The sequence below is a fragment of the Thunnus maccoyii genome, chromosome 23, assembly GCF_910596095.1.
Source record: "Thunnus maccoyii chromosome 23, fThuMac1.1, whole genome shotgun sequence".
Classification (NCBI taxonomy): domain Eukaryota; kingdom Metazoa; phylum Chordata; class Actinopteri; order Scombriformes; family Scombridae; genus Thunnus; species Thunnus maccoyii.
The window spans coordinates 5,188,246-5,205,784 of NC_056555.1; the positions used below are offsets into that span (position 1 = coordinate 5,188,246).

Here is a 17,539-nt window from a genome sequence, read left to right on the forward strand (position 1 = left end):
GCAGTATAATGACTCCATAAGTGGAGGCTGGTGTATAAACAGATAATGAATGACAATAAAGTAAAACATATCATATAAAATGTGTCTTCAGAGGAGAAGTTATAATTCCTGACAAATTCTGCATATTAAGAAACACTTAAAATGTCTTTATATCCACTGACAACAACATGATAGTGTGTTATAAACCGTTTAAATCTTTATATACTGCTTATACATGCTAAATAGGAGGTACTGTTTTAGCTAGGTGTACCTAATTAACTGTCAAGTGAGTCTATATAAAGTGTTTAGCTCCAAATAAGATCCAATACATACTGTATTTCGAAGTGAGTAACATTGACAACTAAAGTAAAGCCAACAGATACATTTCAAAGAAAACTGATGTTTATTTTAAAGAATGAGATTTAAATGCAGTACAAGACTCCTGGATATGAATCATTTATTGTCAGGGGTTAAAGTTACAATATCATCAATATACTATGAATACTGCACAGTTGACCGTGTGTGTGTGTGTGTGTGTGTGTGTGTGTGTGTGTGTGTGTGTGTGTGTGTGTGTGTGTGTGTGTGTGTGTGTGTGTGTGTGTGTGTTGCTCCACTTTTATCGACAGCTGCAGTCCAAATTGGGGATGTTGCTTTGTGGAAAATGTTTGTGGCTTGGTGTTACATACTTAATGTGTACCCAACAAGCTCGGTCTCAACATCATGACATATGTAACATACTTTTACTGCTTTCTTTTTCTTATCATAAGAACAGCCAACAGTGTCTCCATTGTAGTTTGTATCAGTAATACTGCCCATACCTAGATTAGACTAACAAAAATGGTGAATGGCCTGCATTTATATAGCGCCTTTCTAGTCTTCTGACAACTCAAAGCTCTTTACGCTACATGCCAACATTCACCCATTCACACACTGATAGCAGACGCTGCCATGCAAGGTGCCAACCTGCTTCTCAGGAGCAGTTTATAATCCTTATACACACACACACTCACACACTGATTGCACAGCATTCAGGAGCAATTTGAGGTTTAGCATCTTGCTCAAAGACACTTTGACATGTGGACCAGAGGAGCCGGACATCGAACCGCTGATCCTCCGATTAGTGGACGACCCGCTCTACCTCTGAGCCACAGCCGCCCCCCAGGAAGAGGTCAAATTATTGGGTAGATGCAGTATTAACTTTCACCTGATTCTTGTGTTTTGTATGTACAGGTACTACATATCAAAGGGAGCCATAGTTGACCAACTGGGAGGAGACCTCAACTCTACACCTCTGCATTGGGCCACCAGGTAACTCAGATAACATATCTGCCACACATTTCATCCACCGAGCCTTAAAGGGGACCTATTATGTTTTTCCTTATTTTCAGTTATATACTGAACATAATGTTCTAATGTTGGATGTTCATATTAAGCGTCAAATAATGCGGTAAACGTATGTATGTAACATATGTATGACGTAATCACTGTGAGCGAAAAGCGCCGGCTCTGAACACTCGGTTTCCAATGTTTTTTCTACTTTAAGCCCGCACTGATGTCACTGCTCTGCTAACACTATAGCATTTTCACATTGTTTTAGAGGTAGTCGAGCTGAGCCATGCTTCAAGTCGAGCTGGCACGCTGCGAGTGTTTTTCCATCGCACAGCATAGCAAAGTAGTTTACCTGTCGGAAGTGTGTTGGTCCTCTGCTGCTCTTCATCAAACATCATCATCACTGTGGCTGTTTCTGCTTGTACTGTTCCTCCCTGCATTATTTCTAACTGATCCGCTCAACAAATGGCTCCAGATTTCCTCGTATGTCGTTGTGTCGCATCTTGCTCAGACTACTACATTTCAATGTTTCTTCTTATTCTTCCTCCAAACTTCTTTCTGTAGTTATTACAGAAAGTAGCAGCAAGGCTTTTAACTGACACCGATTTTAGCCATGAGATTTATCAAGCAGGGCAACCTCAGTTGTGCCAAAATCCAGGCTGAAAAATGAAATGTCCACCTGGTCATTGAAGCACCAAACAAGCTGCCCAAGAGGATCAGCCCGGCATCCTCAGTGTCTCGTTTTAAATCACTCCTACAAACATACATTTATGAACTTATTACCAGACGGCTTTTATTGCTATTTTACTATTCTGCTTGCAAACACTCTTGTTTTATGAGTTGACCCTCCATCTCAACATGATTTGATTGTTTGAAGACCTTTTTATCGCCTCCTTCCCGTTTGTTCGATCACTCAGTTATGCTATAAAGTGGTGGGAAGGGACAGGTCATATGAGATCCACCCACCCCGCCTTCTCCTAAGCAGACAGTGGGGGGGGGGGATAAAGCTCTCTGTTCCTGAATTATTGATAGGTTTGACAACAGGCATGCACACCATTGCCGCTACACAGGCGCTCAGTCTTACCCAACCTCCACCTGCCAGTGACCTTTAAAAACCCCCAGCCTCTTACTGTATGACCTCAGCCATTCACACAGAGCGGTGAAGCTGAGTGCAGGGTGTTAGAGGCTTGGTCACGTTTTTGTGCAGTGAAAGTATTTAGGCAATGAAATAAAACCATTAAAAAAAAAGGGATTTCTATCATTTTGACGGATTTCGTTTCACATCCTTATTGTTCTGTAGGGGGAAGTTTGCATTGCAGACAAGCTTTGTAATAAACATAAATTTCATAAACCCAATATACTGTATGCAATAAAAGTATGTAACAAATCACCAGCTTCACCATGGAGACAAATATCAAATGATGAGCGCTGGCAGGGAGTTACACCAGCATACATCATTTCATGTGCAAATATAGCAGTTTAACAGCGGTGGGAATATATGAGACTCTGAACTCTTTGGACTATTGACTTCGGTCACCCACTCAGCTTCTTAAGTGGGTGATCAAACAAGAATAGCTTTGGCCTTCTTCACCCCAAACCTCTTAAAGACTGTAGTTATTTATCCCTTCATGTTACTTGCTATTTTCTGGAACAGAATTAATGAAACTGAAGCAAAAGAAACATTATTCAGTTTTTGAGGCGGAGCAGTGAGGAGATAAAACGTCAGAGTAAGAAGTCAAGGCAAGTTCCCATAACTCTAGTAAACTGATGTTTGATCTGTTTGTCTTTGTGTTTCTGCCAGACAAGGCCATCTATCCATGGTGGTGCAGCTCATGAAATACGGCGCAGACCCGTCTTTGATCGACGGCGAGGGCTGCAGCTGCGTCCACCTGGCCGCCCAGTTCGGCCACACCTCCATCGTGGCCTACCTTATTGCCAAAGGACAGGTAGGAAAGACTGACACTGCAGGGCGTGTTGGTGCTTCATTTTATTTGTCAAGAACAGGAGAAAATAATTTTAAAACGGATTAAATGTTCATTTTCACATCGGCAAATGTGCTGAATTCCTGTGGTCCACAGAGATATTTTAAGTGGTGGTAATTGCTGAAATAGTTTTCACCAAGTTCTTCACTCAAAACAAGGATTTCCTTCCAATGTTTTATGACCTCTTGTTCCTGTTTGTGTCTGTGTCACTTGGGCTTTGTAAACCACTTGGGCTCACATCTGTTTTGAAATCATTTTGTACCAGTTCTCTCCATCAGGGGGAGCCATATTGCTTCTTTTCCTCTTTCCCCCTCTTCTCTAGTGCTCCTTCAGTTGTTTTGTTTTTTTAACTGTATCTTTCCTGAATGACAGGATGTGGACATGATGGATCAGAATGGCATGACTCCTCTGATGTGGGCGGCTTACAGGACACACAGGTGTGTACGATTACAGTGGAAAAAACTGGAATATTGCGCAGAAGTTCACTGAAGCTCATATACAAGCTAGAGCAGGTTTCTGCTGACTGCAGTCACACACATATGTAGCTTTCTCATGTATAAATGAGTCGTCATTTATCAAACACAGGGAAACAACTCCCAGTATTGCTGCTCAGCTTCATCATGATATTCCCAGATTAGCAGTTTTCTGGAGGATCAATTCTATTTATAATTTAGTAATTTAGTTTATTGATCCATGAGGGGTAATTATGACACATGCAGCTGAAAATAGAGTTGTAGCGTGATTAAATGTGGAGTCAGTCATTCTGGAGAAAGATAATTAATATTTGAACTTGACACCCAAACAAATACACCCCTCCCTTTGTGCCCCTTAGAAGCTCCGTGCCCCCAAGTTCATGGACACACGTTGCCAAGGCAACAACCAAAAGAGAAATATGGTGGAATTCAAAGCGATGTGTCAGCTGTAGAGTCACTTCTGCTCCTCTTAAACATTATCATGAGCGGAAGCAGCCGTCTGCTTCTATGGGCAGAGTTTGTATGTATTGATTGATTGATACAGTTAATAAGTTGAAAACACATATACAGTGGGATATTTGTGTGATTTAAAGGGCTGCCTGCTCAGATTACGCTTCACTAAATGTGACAGAAACAGACTCGGAGCATAAAAAAACATTGAGGGTCTCCATGAGACTGTCTTGGATTCAGTGTGGATTGATACATTTAATAAAATAGTATCTGTTCTGTGAGAAAACACTTCCTATGAGAATTGGCCACAGCCTCTCCCAGCCCTCACTCACCATTCAACAGTTGCTGGAGACAGGAGACTGTCATGTCCTCACACAGACAGCTGCATTGATAATTTCCCCCTTTCCTGTGCGTGAGCACAAACACCCCCTGCTGCTGATTGGCTGGAATAGTGTTGTTGTGTGGCTCAGTCTGAGCCACTTTCTTTGTTTCCCATATACAGAGCCAGTGCTTTGTTTAAACACCAGATTTTTTTTCATTACACACACAGAGCAGACAGCTAGCGGACCATGAGGAGATATTTGCTGAATTTGACAAAAAGTGTATTAAACAATCTTTCTCCAGAATCACTGACTCTACCTTTAACTAAGAGGTAATGATTAACTAGTTTATGTAAATCAATAAAAAAATTAAACCACATAAGCAAAAATGATGGATAGTTTTCTTACAACGTTGATGGCTTTCCTGCAGTGAAAATGTGGTGCTTTACTCTGATTGAGTCACAACCAATGAATGTGAGAATAGGTTAAAGAGGCAGAATGTCGGAGGAAAAATCACCAGGTAGCTCTCTGATTACCACAAGAGTAGTGTAAAGTCAAAAGTGATGGGATAGAAAGTGTTAAATATGAACATTTGGAATATTATTTCCAAATGTTGCATCATAACTTTCTCTAACGTGTTGTGACAAGCCTGTCTGTCAGGTAGTTTCAAACTAATGTGACTCAGCCTGATTTGATTCGTGCCTCTGTATGACAGCGTGGACCCCACCCGGCTGCTACTGACCTTCAACGTGTCTGTCAACCTGGGCGACAAATATCACAAGAACACAGCGCTGCACTGGGCTGTGCTGGCTGGCAACACCACTGTCATCAGCCTGCTGCTGGACGCCAACGCTAACGTTGATGCTCAGAACATCAAGGTAACGCTCTCCTCACAGCTGGATTGACTGTCTTAGTTTACCACCACTCTCTGTCACATTAATATGTTGATAGGAGTGTGTTGCTTTAAACAAATGACAATCAACAATGTCTTTAGTGTTTTCGTTGTGAAAGCTAGATGTGTCAGACTCGTCTTTTGTCGTTTTTTTTTTAGGGTGAAACACCGCTGGACCTCGCCAAGCAAAGGAAGAACGTTTGGATGATAAATCATTTACAGGAAGCGCGACAGGCCAAAGGCTACGACAGCCCGTCCTATCTGAAGAGACTGAAGATGGACAAGGTACGCAAACACATACACGCTGTCAAACACATCAGGCAGAACCAAAAGAAAAGGACAGAGAGCGATAGAATAGAAATAAGAGATCAAGTCTATCCGTCTAAACCTCCCTGTAAAGACACACACAAACCTTTATGACTCCCCGTTTGACCTCCTTTTCTTTGTCTCAGCTCAAACAGACACACTCAGACCAGCATGTCCAGGCTGAACCTCCGCACCGCTGCATTGTCACAGCATGTCTAGGATAGTGATTACCTTTGTGTCTAAAAGCTGTCGCGGTCCCAGTCTGACAGGAAGGAGACGACTCTTAAATAACGGGTTACATTTAACAATACGCTTACCCAGAAAATACAGGAAAGAAGCAGGAAGGTTACATTTTTACTGTCTAGTCTGACCATCGCAGGTGGTAATTTACATGTATGTATGTTTTTCTATCCATGCTTTGAACTTGGAACAGAGTGTGTGATACAGCAAACGAACGTATGAGCCAAAAACACACCAATACCAACATCTGTGGTTGGTCATTTTTCCACCCTGGTAGAAGGTTTGGTAAATTAAGGGTTTAAGTGTTCATGTGCTGATTTTGTATTATAATTTTCAAAGACAATGCTTGCAAGACCATCATCCTCTGTTTCCTCTCTTTTAACACGCATAAATGTTTTGTCTTTCCACCTGTCTGTCTGCCGGGATGTTGTTAGTTAATAAAGGTAAAGAGTAGAGTTAATCATTTTCTGTACAGTGCTAGTAGAATGAATGCACATTGCTGGGAAGAGATAGTGACAGTTGGTTTATAGATACTGTAAGTAGATGATAAATCACTATAGTTTAGTGCAGTTCCCCAGTGTCATGTCCTGTTGCTGTCAGTAGAGACTTTATAGATTAGTGAGCTACAGCTAACCTGCTTTCACTGCTGTGTCCATGTCTACCAAATAAAAAATATACATATCTAATAAAAAAGTCACAATACATCAGGTTGTAACACTGAACTCTCTGTATCCACCCAGGCACTATATAAACTTCATAAAAAACATGAGTATCTATAAATATCAGTTTACAACATACTGTGGTTTTATTTTAGCTGTGACTTTTCAATCTTCTCGTAATCAGAACAAACTGTTATCAGCACTATAACTTAAAAAGATGGAAACTGCCCCGACGTACAGTTTGACTTTACAATCCTCGCAAAAACGTCACCTGTATCCTTCCTCTACTCATCACTCCACCTTCCTCTCCTTCTTCCTCCTGCAGGAGTTCAGGCAGAAGGTGATGCTGGGAACGCCCTTCGTGGTCATCTGGCTCGTGGGTTTCATCGCTGATCTGGACATCGACTCCTGGCTCATCAAGGGCGTCATGTACGCTGGCGTCTGGGTCGCTGTGCAGTTCCTCTCCAAGTACGTCTCAATCACATAAACACACAGACACATAAACTGTACATACGCATATTCTCGCGTGCAAACAAACACTCATAATTTGGTAACATTCCACACCCTGCAGTGACAGATTGTAACCCCATTAGCTCTGCCATCTGCTCCTGCTGCTGTAGTTTGTTGTCCTTCTCACTACTGTTAGCTTTGCAACTACAATAACACACATTAAGCAGTGTGTTAGCTTAATGTTTACTGACATTCTTTAAATACTTACTGTGAATATTAGTGCTGTGGAGTTGTGCTGTACTGTCATCAGGTCACGGTTCGGTTTATTTTTGCTGCTGTCTGACTGCATGATGGTTTGTCTTTGTTTATACATGCAATAGTGAGCAGGTTTCACATCTGCAGGAAGAATGCCTAGATATGCACAGTGTGTACATTGAGTCTGTTTCAAATAATGGCTGAAATAAAAATGTGCTCATTCAAAAGAGACATATTGTGAGGAGAGTGTTTAAACTGTCATCTGGTAACTACGTTCATAACAAGATGAGATGAATCTGATTCAGCTCAGCAGGCGATTGATCACGTCTTGTGTTTATTTTGCAGTAATCAATCAGAGCAGCACGTCACAATATTGTGGAAAAGAAAACGTTCTGTTTTTGTTGTAAAAATTAGAGACAGAGATGTGTGAGGGGGAAAAAACCCCAGACAGGTTACTCAAGGTATCTGCAGGTCTTGAATAGTCTTCAAAATCTTTAAATTTCAGGTTGATTGTTTTCTCTTACCCGCCATGGACATGTAATTTACATGTGTACATTTTAGCAAAAACTTGAATGCAATCAATTAATTATTTTGTAATTGTTTAATCCATTCTTTAATTTTCTGCCACCTATCTGAGCCCAAGTCATCTTAATTTATAAACTGTGTAACTAGGAGTTCTTGTTATACACAGCTGGGAATTAGTGATGAAAATGTAATATAAATTGAAGTTAGTGAACACAGCTGGACACATTTTACCCAGTAGGGTCAGCATTGCGATCAATTTCCTTTGGGAAACCCTGATACTACACTGTTGTGTGTATACCACCAGCCTTCTGGTGGATTGTAATGTGTAAAACACATAAAGTATTGTAGAGTGTAAGTACCGTGTTTACATCATAATCATGGTTTCTCTTGTGAGAAACACACTCAATCACCAGTAATAGTGAGAGTGTTGTTGGCAGGCTGTGCCCACTTACTATGACAGAGAGTCAGTGTAAAGCAGATGTTATTGTGCTGCCCACACTGTTAGCTGACTGACTGTTGAACTCAGAGAGTGCAGTGCAGATATGACACAGCAAAGCACCAAACACGCTGGTAAATTTCAATGAACAAAAACCTCAGAATTAAACATTAAACATTTGATAAATTGTGCTGATAACTCTCCTCTCTCCTCTCTTCTCTCTTCTCTCTCCTCGTAGGGCTTTCTTCGACCACTCCATGCACAGCGCTCTCCCTCTGGGAATCTACCTAGCCACCAAGTTCTGGATGTACACCACCTGGTTCTACTGGTTCTGGAATGATATCCTTTTCTGTCTTAATGGGAATCCACATAGAAAGAGAGACGTGAGCGGCGTGTAAGCATCTCTGTCTCTCAGCTGCAGCTCTTGGGGAGCTAAGATCACACTATAGTTGATGATATACATTTATACATTTTCCGGTCAAATTGTTTTCCTAAATCCCATATTTGCAAATACACCTCAGTCTGTTTGAGAAAGCAACAACACTGAATCAGTGTTCAGTTTTGGCACTTAGCTGACAATCTTATCTAGAGGGACGTGCAGTGAGCCAGAAAGTAAGAGCTCAGTGTTTTCTCACAATTTCAGCAAAGAATGACTGTTGACCCATTCCACTGCATTAAATACAGATTATGTTGTCAGCCAAGTTGTAGTGCGCTCCTCTTTCCAGCCCCTCACAGTGACAGATGGGCTCCTCCGTCCACCAAAAGGCACACTCTAGTCTTTATTCACCCATAATCCACTAATTTGTGAAGTAGAGTGCCAGAGCTGTGAGACCTGGCAAACTCTAGCTGTTTTTCTCATATGAACTCCAGACAGTGTCTGGAGAATCAGGTCCGGACATTGTCAAGGAGCTGCCCTTTCACACATGTAGCACACACCAGGAACCAGGAGATTGTCCGTGTCAGACGTGTTCTCATCTACTGGAAAGACTCGTTTACGTTTTGTTTAGGCCAGGTGTGGCGCCTGGGTAGAGCGTGCAGGAGGCAGGACATGAGAAAAGTATGTGCAGTCAAGTAGCTGGTTAGCAGTTTGATCATAAACAACTGAGTCTCTTGCCGTTCCTTGAATTTATCTGACGATTTAGCGTCAGCCTTTACCAACAAAGTTTCTGAATGTTGTTGTCTCTCCAGTCAGATATTTTTGTTGGCGTCTTCCCCCTCCGATGTTTGAATCCCTCCAGTTTCGCGCTAATCGCACGATAAAAACGTCATCGACACGCCCAGACGCTCGCTCTTAATTCTCTGGAAAATGACCTGCTGTATTCACACATGGCCTCAATCAGACATTACACAGACTTTGCACTAAGGAGCTGGCAGGGTAAATTCAGTTTAATGTCCCGTCCAACTGATTCAGACATTTGTGCTCTCACATACAGCTCCTCTGAGTAATGTCTAGATAACTTCAGGGTTGCAGTGCATGTGTGAAAAGGGCTTTCTGTCTGTTTACTGGAGAAAACGCATCAATTCAAATCCCTCCAGTTCTGTCACTTACCAGTTGAAATGGTCTATTTATTCTTGGCTTTTTAGATATCGGACACATCCTGTAGAATGCATTCCAGGAGCTTTTTATGAATCTGTTTGACCGGCCAGTAAATTTAGCATACATGTGATCTCCATAAAATATTGGCTCGTAAAAATCGATTTTACGGCTTTCTGCTGCCTTTGTTGCATTTTGGTAGAAGACTTAAGATTACCAGGAAAAGTACTTGAAATGTTGGCAGACTGTCATCTCACATCAGTAAGATTGAGTTACAGGCCCGTTTCAGTGGATTAAAGGGAGTCGGGAAGGAGGGAGGTTAACGTAAAGAACAGAAGGAGTCGGTGAAACAAATGCGAGTAAAATGTGGAGTTAGTTATGCCTCTAAATTGATGCTGATTAGTTTCTATTGTCTCTCGCTGTGTGTTACAGTTGAGGACAGAGAGTTGAGTGTGTAGCAGCTGCTGGTTGTTGAAACCCAACAGAGCAACTTTCTGTTGACAGTAGTGTTTTTTTTGGTTCATGGAAGAATTGCCTTTCTGTTCGGGAAGCTGCTAATTGCAGGAGGTGAGAGGGGAGTTCTCGTTTGCGGAAAGCATTTAATTTTACGCTTCACTGCTGCACTAATGGGGAGGGAGACTAAGATGTCTTTGACCTGAGAGTATTGAAAAAGAAAACTGTGCTCCAAGGATCTTTTCAGTTGTTTTAAGACCTGTTTTGAGCAGGATTCTTGTGTGGTATTAGAGATGACTGAGTTTAGACTGGAAGGGGTGTGATGCTGGGATTTGTCATGCATTTCTTTTTGGGTGTATGATGTGTCTACTCAACATTAAACTGATTAAAGGAGTGTCCATGGCAAACTTAGTGACATACAAGATCGTGAGGCACTCTCAAGCCAGGGCTTTACATATGCATTCAGCTTCTAAGAGCGAAGGCTCGGTTGACGTGACATCATGTGCACTGCTAAACGTTTGTTCGTACACGGATCATTTCACATGTGGAAAGTTGCCCCTTTGACTGCAGGCAGGTTCTTTCATGTTTAAAGACATTTGCTTGTGAAAATGAGTTGTTTTTTTTTCAGGCTTCTCTTTTGCCTTCCAGCTGTAAGGTCATTAGTCCTTTGTGTCTGCAATGAATGTCTTTCCAGTAACTGTGTTTTTCTTCTTTCTTTTCAATTGAAAGGCGTGTTGTTGCATGTTCCTGACAACAAGGGGGTTTAGCTCTTGTCTTGCAATGCTGTGCAGGTGGGTGTAAATTATGGTCACTCAGGGAATCTACATGGACAGTTGGTTCTTGTCCAGTTGTTACTTGCACACAAATGAGTGGTGGCACTTTTTCTAACCACATTTATTTATGTAAATCAAGTGATAGGCAAATCAGAACTTTCAACTAGAAGTACGAAAGAAGTAAGTGATACATTTAAAGTGGCACTGTTCACAATCAGGTATTCCCACAAGCATTTTCTTTGATACTGCTACACACTGGCAAAACTAGTTGGTGTGACTACACTCTAAGGCGGGATGAAAAGCCTGTAGTCACCGAAATGGAGTGACATCTGATTATTGTTCATATATGGGAATAACAGCACACCCTTGTAGAAAATCTGCCCTCCAAGGCATTCATAGTGTTGCACTCATTTGTACAAATGAAAAGTGACAGACACAGCTATGTGAAAAATGAGAAAAGAAAGCTCCAGAGAGAAGATCAAACCTTGCCCGCTTTCACACCTTCGCACTCCTAGCCAGACGCTGTCAGCTTTCAGAAAGTGACAAAAATTGTCAGACAAAGCCCCACAATTTGTCCATTCGACAAGCACTTTATTTGAGGCTTACTGGCGCCTTTAACCTCCAAAAACGTCATCCTTTGTATTCTTCTGTCAGCGGTGTCAAGGGAGGCATCACTTTACTCTGTCCAACCCTTCAGATCCTGCTTACATAAACTGTGGACTGAGGCCCAGTATGGGTTACTGGTTTAGTCCCCCCAATTTCTATGTGCCTGCAGTCCCAGTTAACTTCTGTTGAACTTGGATCTTAAAACAAGAATATAAACTTTTCATTTGTGTCATGGGCCGAAAGATTCCAACATCTGGTTCAAAGTATGCTGGACTGATCACATGATCAACTGTGAAAAGAGACATTTCATCTTACTTTTTGCTGTTAGGCTGACCTTGTCATTGAATGACTTATAATATACAACAGATAACGCAGGAGCCATTCTGTTTCTTTGTTTTTCAGCATTTTTGATGTCTCTGCTAGGCTGTCCAGTAATGCACCTCAGTATTTTGCACACCTCCGTTCCGCCTTCCAGACTGAAAAATGCTATCTGCCAGTTCTGACCCACATTCTGCCATTGTGAGCTCATCATCCTCCTCAGGCCTGTGGTTGAAATCAGATCAAATGACATGAGTGGAGCTGTATGACAGTACTTTTTTGTCTTTCCCAGGCCTGGATCGTATTTTCTTCAAGAACTCGAAGCATGAAAGACTTTGCTCTTAAATGCATTTCCAGCAGGAAAGGTGATGCTGGTATGAGAATGAAACCGATAGAAGACCGCTTTGACTATTTCAAGAGAAATTCTGTTTTCGTCCTTGATTGTGTCGAGAAAATATTCAATTTGTATATATTCTGACCCAGTTGTCCAGCATTCATTTCATTGTATCTGCGCACCATTGCAGTCTTCAAACAGCCACATTGATAAATCTGCCGATGACCCTCTTGCTTGACCTCTGCTGTTAGCTATTAGGGAAGCCTTGTCAAAGACACCTCACCACTCAACCTTTCAAAAGATAAATGGGGGCTTACAGGAGGTGCTGAGCATCTCTGCCCCAGGAACCATTATAACCCCATTTGTCTTAGGAGCTGTAATCATCACCGGGACCATCTCTGCATCTCCACCCATCATTGAGTTAAACCAGTGAGAGTGTTTTACTTATCTGGTCAATTTCAGAAAGGGATAATGTGAACACCCAGTTCTTTATGGAGATAATTATGAAGATCAATGGCTTCATGTGGTCTTTAGGGACATATAGAGGCCTCTCTCACTCTGTCAGTGCTGGGAAAATGTTGTGGAGGAATGACTTCAGAGGCTGTCAGCCCATCCTCACCAACAAATGAAAGTTGTTGGTTGGGTGTGTTATTTCTATGTTAGGAGGAACAAGATGTGATATGATTCCTGCAGCATCATGGTTTGTCCATCATGGTCGCTAGTAGCTATTGTGCTTTGTGTTTTATGACGCCCTCTATCCTTAGCACCTCTATTTGGATAAGGAAAAACTCCTTTAACAGAGATAAAAAGGGAGAAACTTGGAGGAGGAACAGTGGAAAGACCTCCTCCCAGATGGAAAGACAAGCAGTAGATGTTGTGTCTACTTTTGGTGAAACCTTTTGTGTCTGGTGTTCACATCAAGTGCATTTCGACGATACAGATCCCAGAATATAGTTTGAAATAAATTGTGTAGTCCCTCTAATTGAGTAGAAGAAGCTTATTTGTGCAGCTATACCGACTTGGTTAGAGGAGGATGATAGAATTTGGTTGGAGATAATCAAGGTTTTGATGTCCAGTTAGGCAGCTGGGACAGGCAACTTTTTTTGCCATGCTAGCAGCATGGATCTAGGGATGCCAATGTTGGTCTCTTGGTTGGTCCACCATTTTGGCCCAGATTCAAATATCTTGACAAGTACAAGATGGATTGCTATGAAAGTTGATACAGATATTCATATATTTCAGTTTGTCCAATACTTGATGACTGATTTATGACTAAATACCTTTTAAAAATAATGACATTCCCATTAGCCACAGCAATACTTTGTGTTGAGTGCAAAAAATGGGAATGTTAGCATGCTAACACACTAAACTAAGATGATAAACATAGCAGATATTATGACTGCTAAAGATTGTTGACAAGTATAATATTGGCAAATTTTAAATTGTTAACATTGGCAAATGTTAACAAATATTACCTTTTTTTAACATTGTTTTTGTGAGCATGTTAGCATGCTGGCGTTAGCATTTAGAGCCGCTAGCAAGGCTGTAGACTCTTGCTTTTTTCTGAATGCACGTTGTAGCAAATGTTTTCTCACATTGTGAAAACCTGAGACACAGCTAGCTTTTAGCTCTTTTCCACAGAATATATTCCATACATGTTTACAGCAAGTTTGCAACAAATGAAAGCTTTGTGGCCTGCCAGCATCCATTCGTGCGGAGGAAGTTCTCTTGAATTTCTCTTGAATTTCCTCTGAAGTTAGTAACCTTTGGATTGACGAGGTAGCAAAGCCAGTTTTGCTAGTCTATGTTAAGAGGGCTATTGTAAACACTTATAGAGAAGAATGACTACTTCATGTATGGGTGTCATTTAACGTCTCCCACTGAGACTTGTGACTTTGCAACATGCAGTAGTCTTATGATACAGACATTGTGAGGACTAAATTTTACAAAGAAAAAAAAAAGTTAATTTGTGTTGTTTCAGTTGCCGAGCCACCATGATGATACTGTCATCGTTTTATATTCAATCTTGGATGTTACTCCAAAAGTGTCAGTCATATATAAGCACTTAGAGTGTTGAGGCTTTAAGTTTGGGCCTCTCAGTGTCACTTGGCTGAGTTCCTCTGGGATTCAGCTGACTCATGCACACCTGCATGACTGACTCTGCTACTAATCAGTTACATTCTTCACTTGACCAGCCCGCAGCTGTCACAACATTCACTTTTATCTCTCCACGGTTTTACACAAGGCTGTAGAACATACAGCTTATTTGTTTATTCAGTCAGGAATAGCATGTCTGTGTCATGTGATGAAATAGAATAACATACTTATACCAGTGGTCTGTGGGTGTAGATATGATCCTCTCTTCCCTCTGACTCCCTTCTTACAAAATAATAAAATCACTCATACTTTTCCTTTTGTACTGAGGACAAACTAATGTTTTTCTAACCTAGTTTTTCTGTAAATGTATGAGCACTCTTTCAACCCTCTCCTCTCACTACAAATACTCTTTTTGTGCCGTGTGTGTTAACTGTGTAGCTAATGAACATCATGTATGAACAGACTTATGGTCCCTCTTAAATGGATTCATGACAAACTGTTGATACAGACTTGACCGGGTGAGTTGAGATGAGACAAAGCTGCTGTCTGCGTCCCAGGAGACAATCATTTCTATCTGTCTGTTGAGTCACCATGAAGACCAGCGCTGACTCAGTGTCACATCATTGAAGTAAATGTACAGGAAAGTGTTTTATTGTTCAAGAGTGGTATGACAAGTGTTTTTCCCACCAGTTTATAAAAATAGGAAACAAAAAGTAAGCAGAAAAAGCTTTGTGTTAACCATTTTCCTTAACCTCGCTGCACATCTCCCCTTCGCCACTGTCCACGTTCCCTTCCTGATAAACACCCTGGCTCTGTTCTACAACTTCGGCAAATCCTGGAAGTCTGATCCGGGAATCATCAAAGCCTCAGAGGAGCAGAAGAAAAAGGTAAAGTTACTGGAAATTCAGCCTCAACATGCACATGTTTGAGTTTGAAGCATCCTGAGCACATGCTTTTTTAGACATGCTTGTTTTGATATATGAGCGTTTTTTTTCCCACATAGTATTCTGACATCACGTGAGACGTTACCTCAGCTGTCAAAGCTCCCATTCAGAGCAAGACGCGCAAAGAGCCGCTTTGAATTCACCAGAGATTATGAATGGTTAGCGGCTGACTCCTGGCGCGCTGCCCAGGGTCATGGCCCGTCTCACCTCCCTGGCCTCTCCATCCTTCATTATCACACTCTAATGGAGGACAACAGGGACTCCGCTTCTCACCGGGCCCCGATTCCCCATCCTGCCTTTGATGACGAGCTAAATTTACCCCGCATTGTTAGGACTCGGCACGGTAAAGGCTAGTCGGCTACGTCAGATCAAAGGCTTCAAAGCTTTCCCTTCCCCGCACGAGGATCCCCCTTCCACCTCTAGCTTTCCTGTGAGGTAGTCGTAGATAAAACTGTAAAAACACAAAAGAGAAACATTTATTTGTGCAGATAGGATTAAAGCCAAGGCCCTTATGAAAAAAACATTTTGCCTTCATAACAGAAAACAAACTCGTGATTGAATTAAAAAGCAAATCCCACACTATCAGAGCCTCTGGTGTGATCGTTCAGCTGGAAATCACAGCCTCACACTGTCAGTAGGCCTTTTGTTGCAGTGCCAAATAAACCTTGGCAAGACTAATTTCTCGTTCGCTCATTCTTTGTCTTTTTTTTTTTTTTTTGGCCATTTATCTCGTTTATGTTTTACAATCCTGCTTTTGTTTCTTGTTTCCCTCTTCCAGACAATTGTGGAGTTGGCAGAGACAGGCAGCCTGGACCTGAGTATATTCTGCAGTACCTGCTTGGTAAGTTCAGACTCCTTTCTTCCATGGAAATAGATGCAGATGATGGATGTAAAGAGGATAATAGCAACAATAAGATTCAAACAATACATGTGTTTCCTCACAGATACGGAAGCCCATCAGGTCCAAACACTGCGCCGTGTGCAACCGCTGCATCGCCAAGTTCGACCACCACTGTCCCTGGGTGGGGAACTGTGTTGGTATGTCAACAAGACACACACACACACACTTCCCAACAAGCAGCTGCTCATAGTTTTCATCCTCAGATTGAGATACATTTAATTTAACCTCTGATAAAATATCATAATCTAAAATGCAGTAAGTAGTGTGTACTTTATGACATAAAGAGCTTATACAGAACATCAAGCAAACAAGGCAGAAAAGAAGAGTCAAGATTTCAAATAATGACAGAAGCTGAATGACAACAGAAACATGACGCAGCAGAAAAGGCTTTAATGACGAGCTGCAGGGAATGAAGAAGGAGAATTTTGTGTGTGTGTGTCAGGAGGTGTCTGTGAAGCAGACTGGAGACAGTGGGGGGAGGGGGAGGAGTGCAAGGGGCTCGTAGAACTTCCATTTTGAAAGCAGGTGGTCAGGATGAAGCTTTAAATGTGAGGAAACTGACTGAACAAACAACAGGTCTCTCCTCCAGCCTGTTGGGACATGGTTGGGGGCAGGGTGATGACCGCTGGGCCGCAAGAAGTTGTAAAAATGTTTCTCCTCAACACACTAGTTGTTTTTGCAGTTTTTGTAGTTGCTGCATATCTGCTTTGTTGCAGGGTTAGTAGTTTAATCTAGTCTTAAATTCAACTCCTGTTATAAATATATATAAATAAAATAAAGACTCCCACTATTCTCTTTCCTGTGAATGAACCTGAGCCGCGGCGAGAAACCAAAAAGACGAGAACAGGACATGACATGTTTGTTTCTCCTCCACAGGAAGCGGGAATCACCGCTACTTCATGGGATACCTGTTCTTCTTGCTCTGCATGATCTGCTGGATGATGTACGGCTGCATCTCCTGTGAGTTGTTTTGTTTACTCCCCTCTATTTCCACACTTCACTCTCTTTCCATTCTTCCTCTAACTCCCTTACTTCCCTCTCTTTCTCCTCAGACTGGAGGATCCACTGTGCCACCAGTTACGCCAAGGATGGTTTCTGGCTCTATCTGACCCAGATCGCCTCTTGCTCCCCCTGGATGTTCTGGATGTTCCTCAACAGCGTCTTCCACTTCATGTGGGTGGCCGTGCTCATCATGTGTCAGCTCTACCAGGTCTGCCTTTACTTTTTATCCGCCAGCTTTAAAGACCTTAAACCAGTTTGATTTATACAAGAAGCTCATTATT

At 41.8% G+C, this 17,539-nt stretch overlaps 1 protein-coding gene across 1 annotated transcript in view; it reads left to right on the top strand.

Annotated features, from left to right (window-relative positions):
- The window catches only part of zdhhc17 (zinc finger DHHC-type palmitoyltransferase 17), a 34,851-nt gene that overhangs the window by 13,844 nt on the left and 3,468 nt on the right, over positions 1–17,539 (top strand). Inside the window, exons 4-15 of the mRNA XM_042403404.1 lie at positions 1,210–1,287; positions 3,110–3,254; positions 3,663–3,727; positions 5,249–5,411; positions 5,585–5,710; positions 6,956–7,098; positions 8,535–8,635; positions 15,174–15,298; positions 16,134–16,196; positions 16,300–16,393; positions 17,133–17,216; positions 17,309–17,466. Of these exons, the coding sequence (XP_042259338.1) occupies positions 1,210–1,287; positions 3,110–3,254; positions 3,663–3,727; positions 5,249–5,411; positions 5,585–5,710; positions 6,956–7,098; positions 8,535–8,635; positions 15,174–15,298; positions 16,134–16,196; positions 16,300–16,393; positions 17,133–17,216; positions 17,309–17,466 (1,345 nt within the window). The remainder of the gene's footprint in view (positions 1–1,209; positions 1,288–3,109; positions 3,255–3,662; positions 3,728–5,248; positions 5,412–5,584; positions 5,711–6,955; positions 7,099–8,534; positions 8,636–15,173; positions 15,299–16,133; positions 16,197–16,299; positions 16,394–17,132; positions 17,217–17,308; positions 17,467–17,539) is intronic.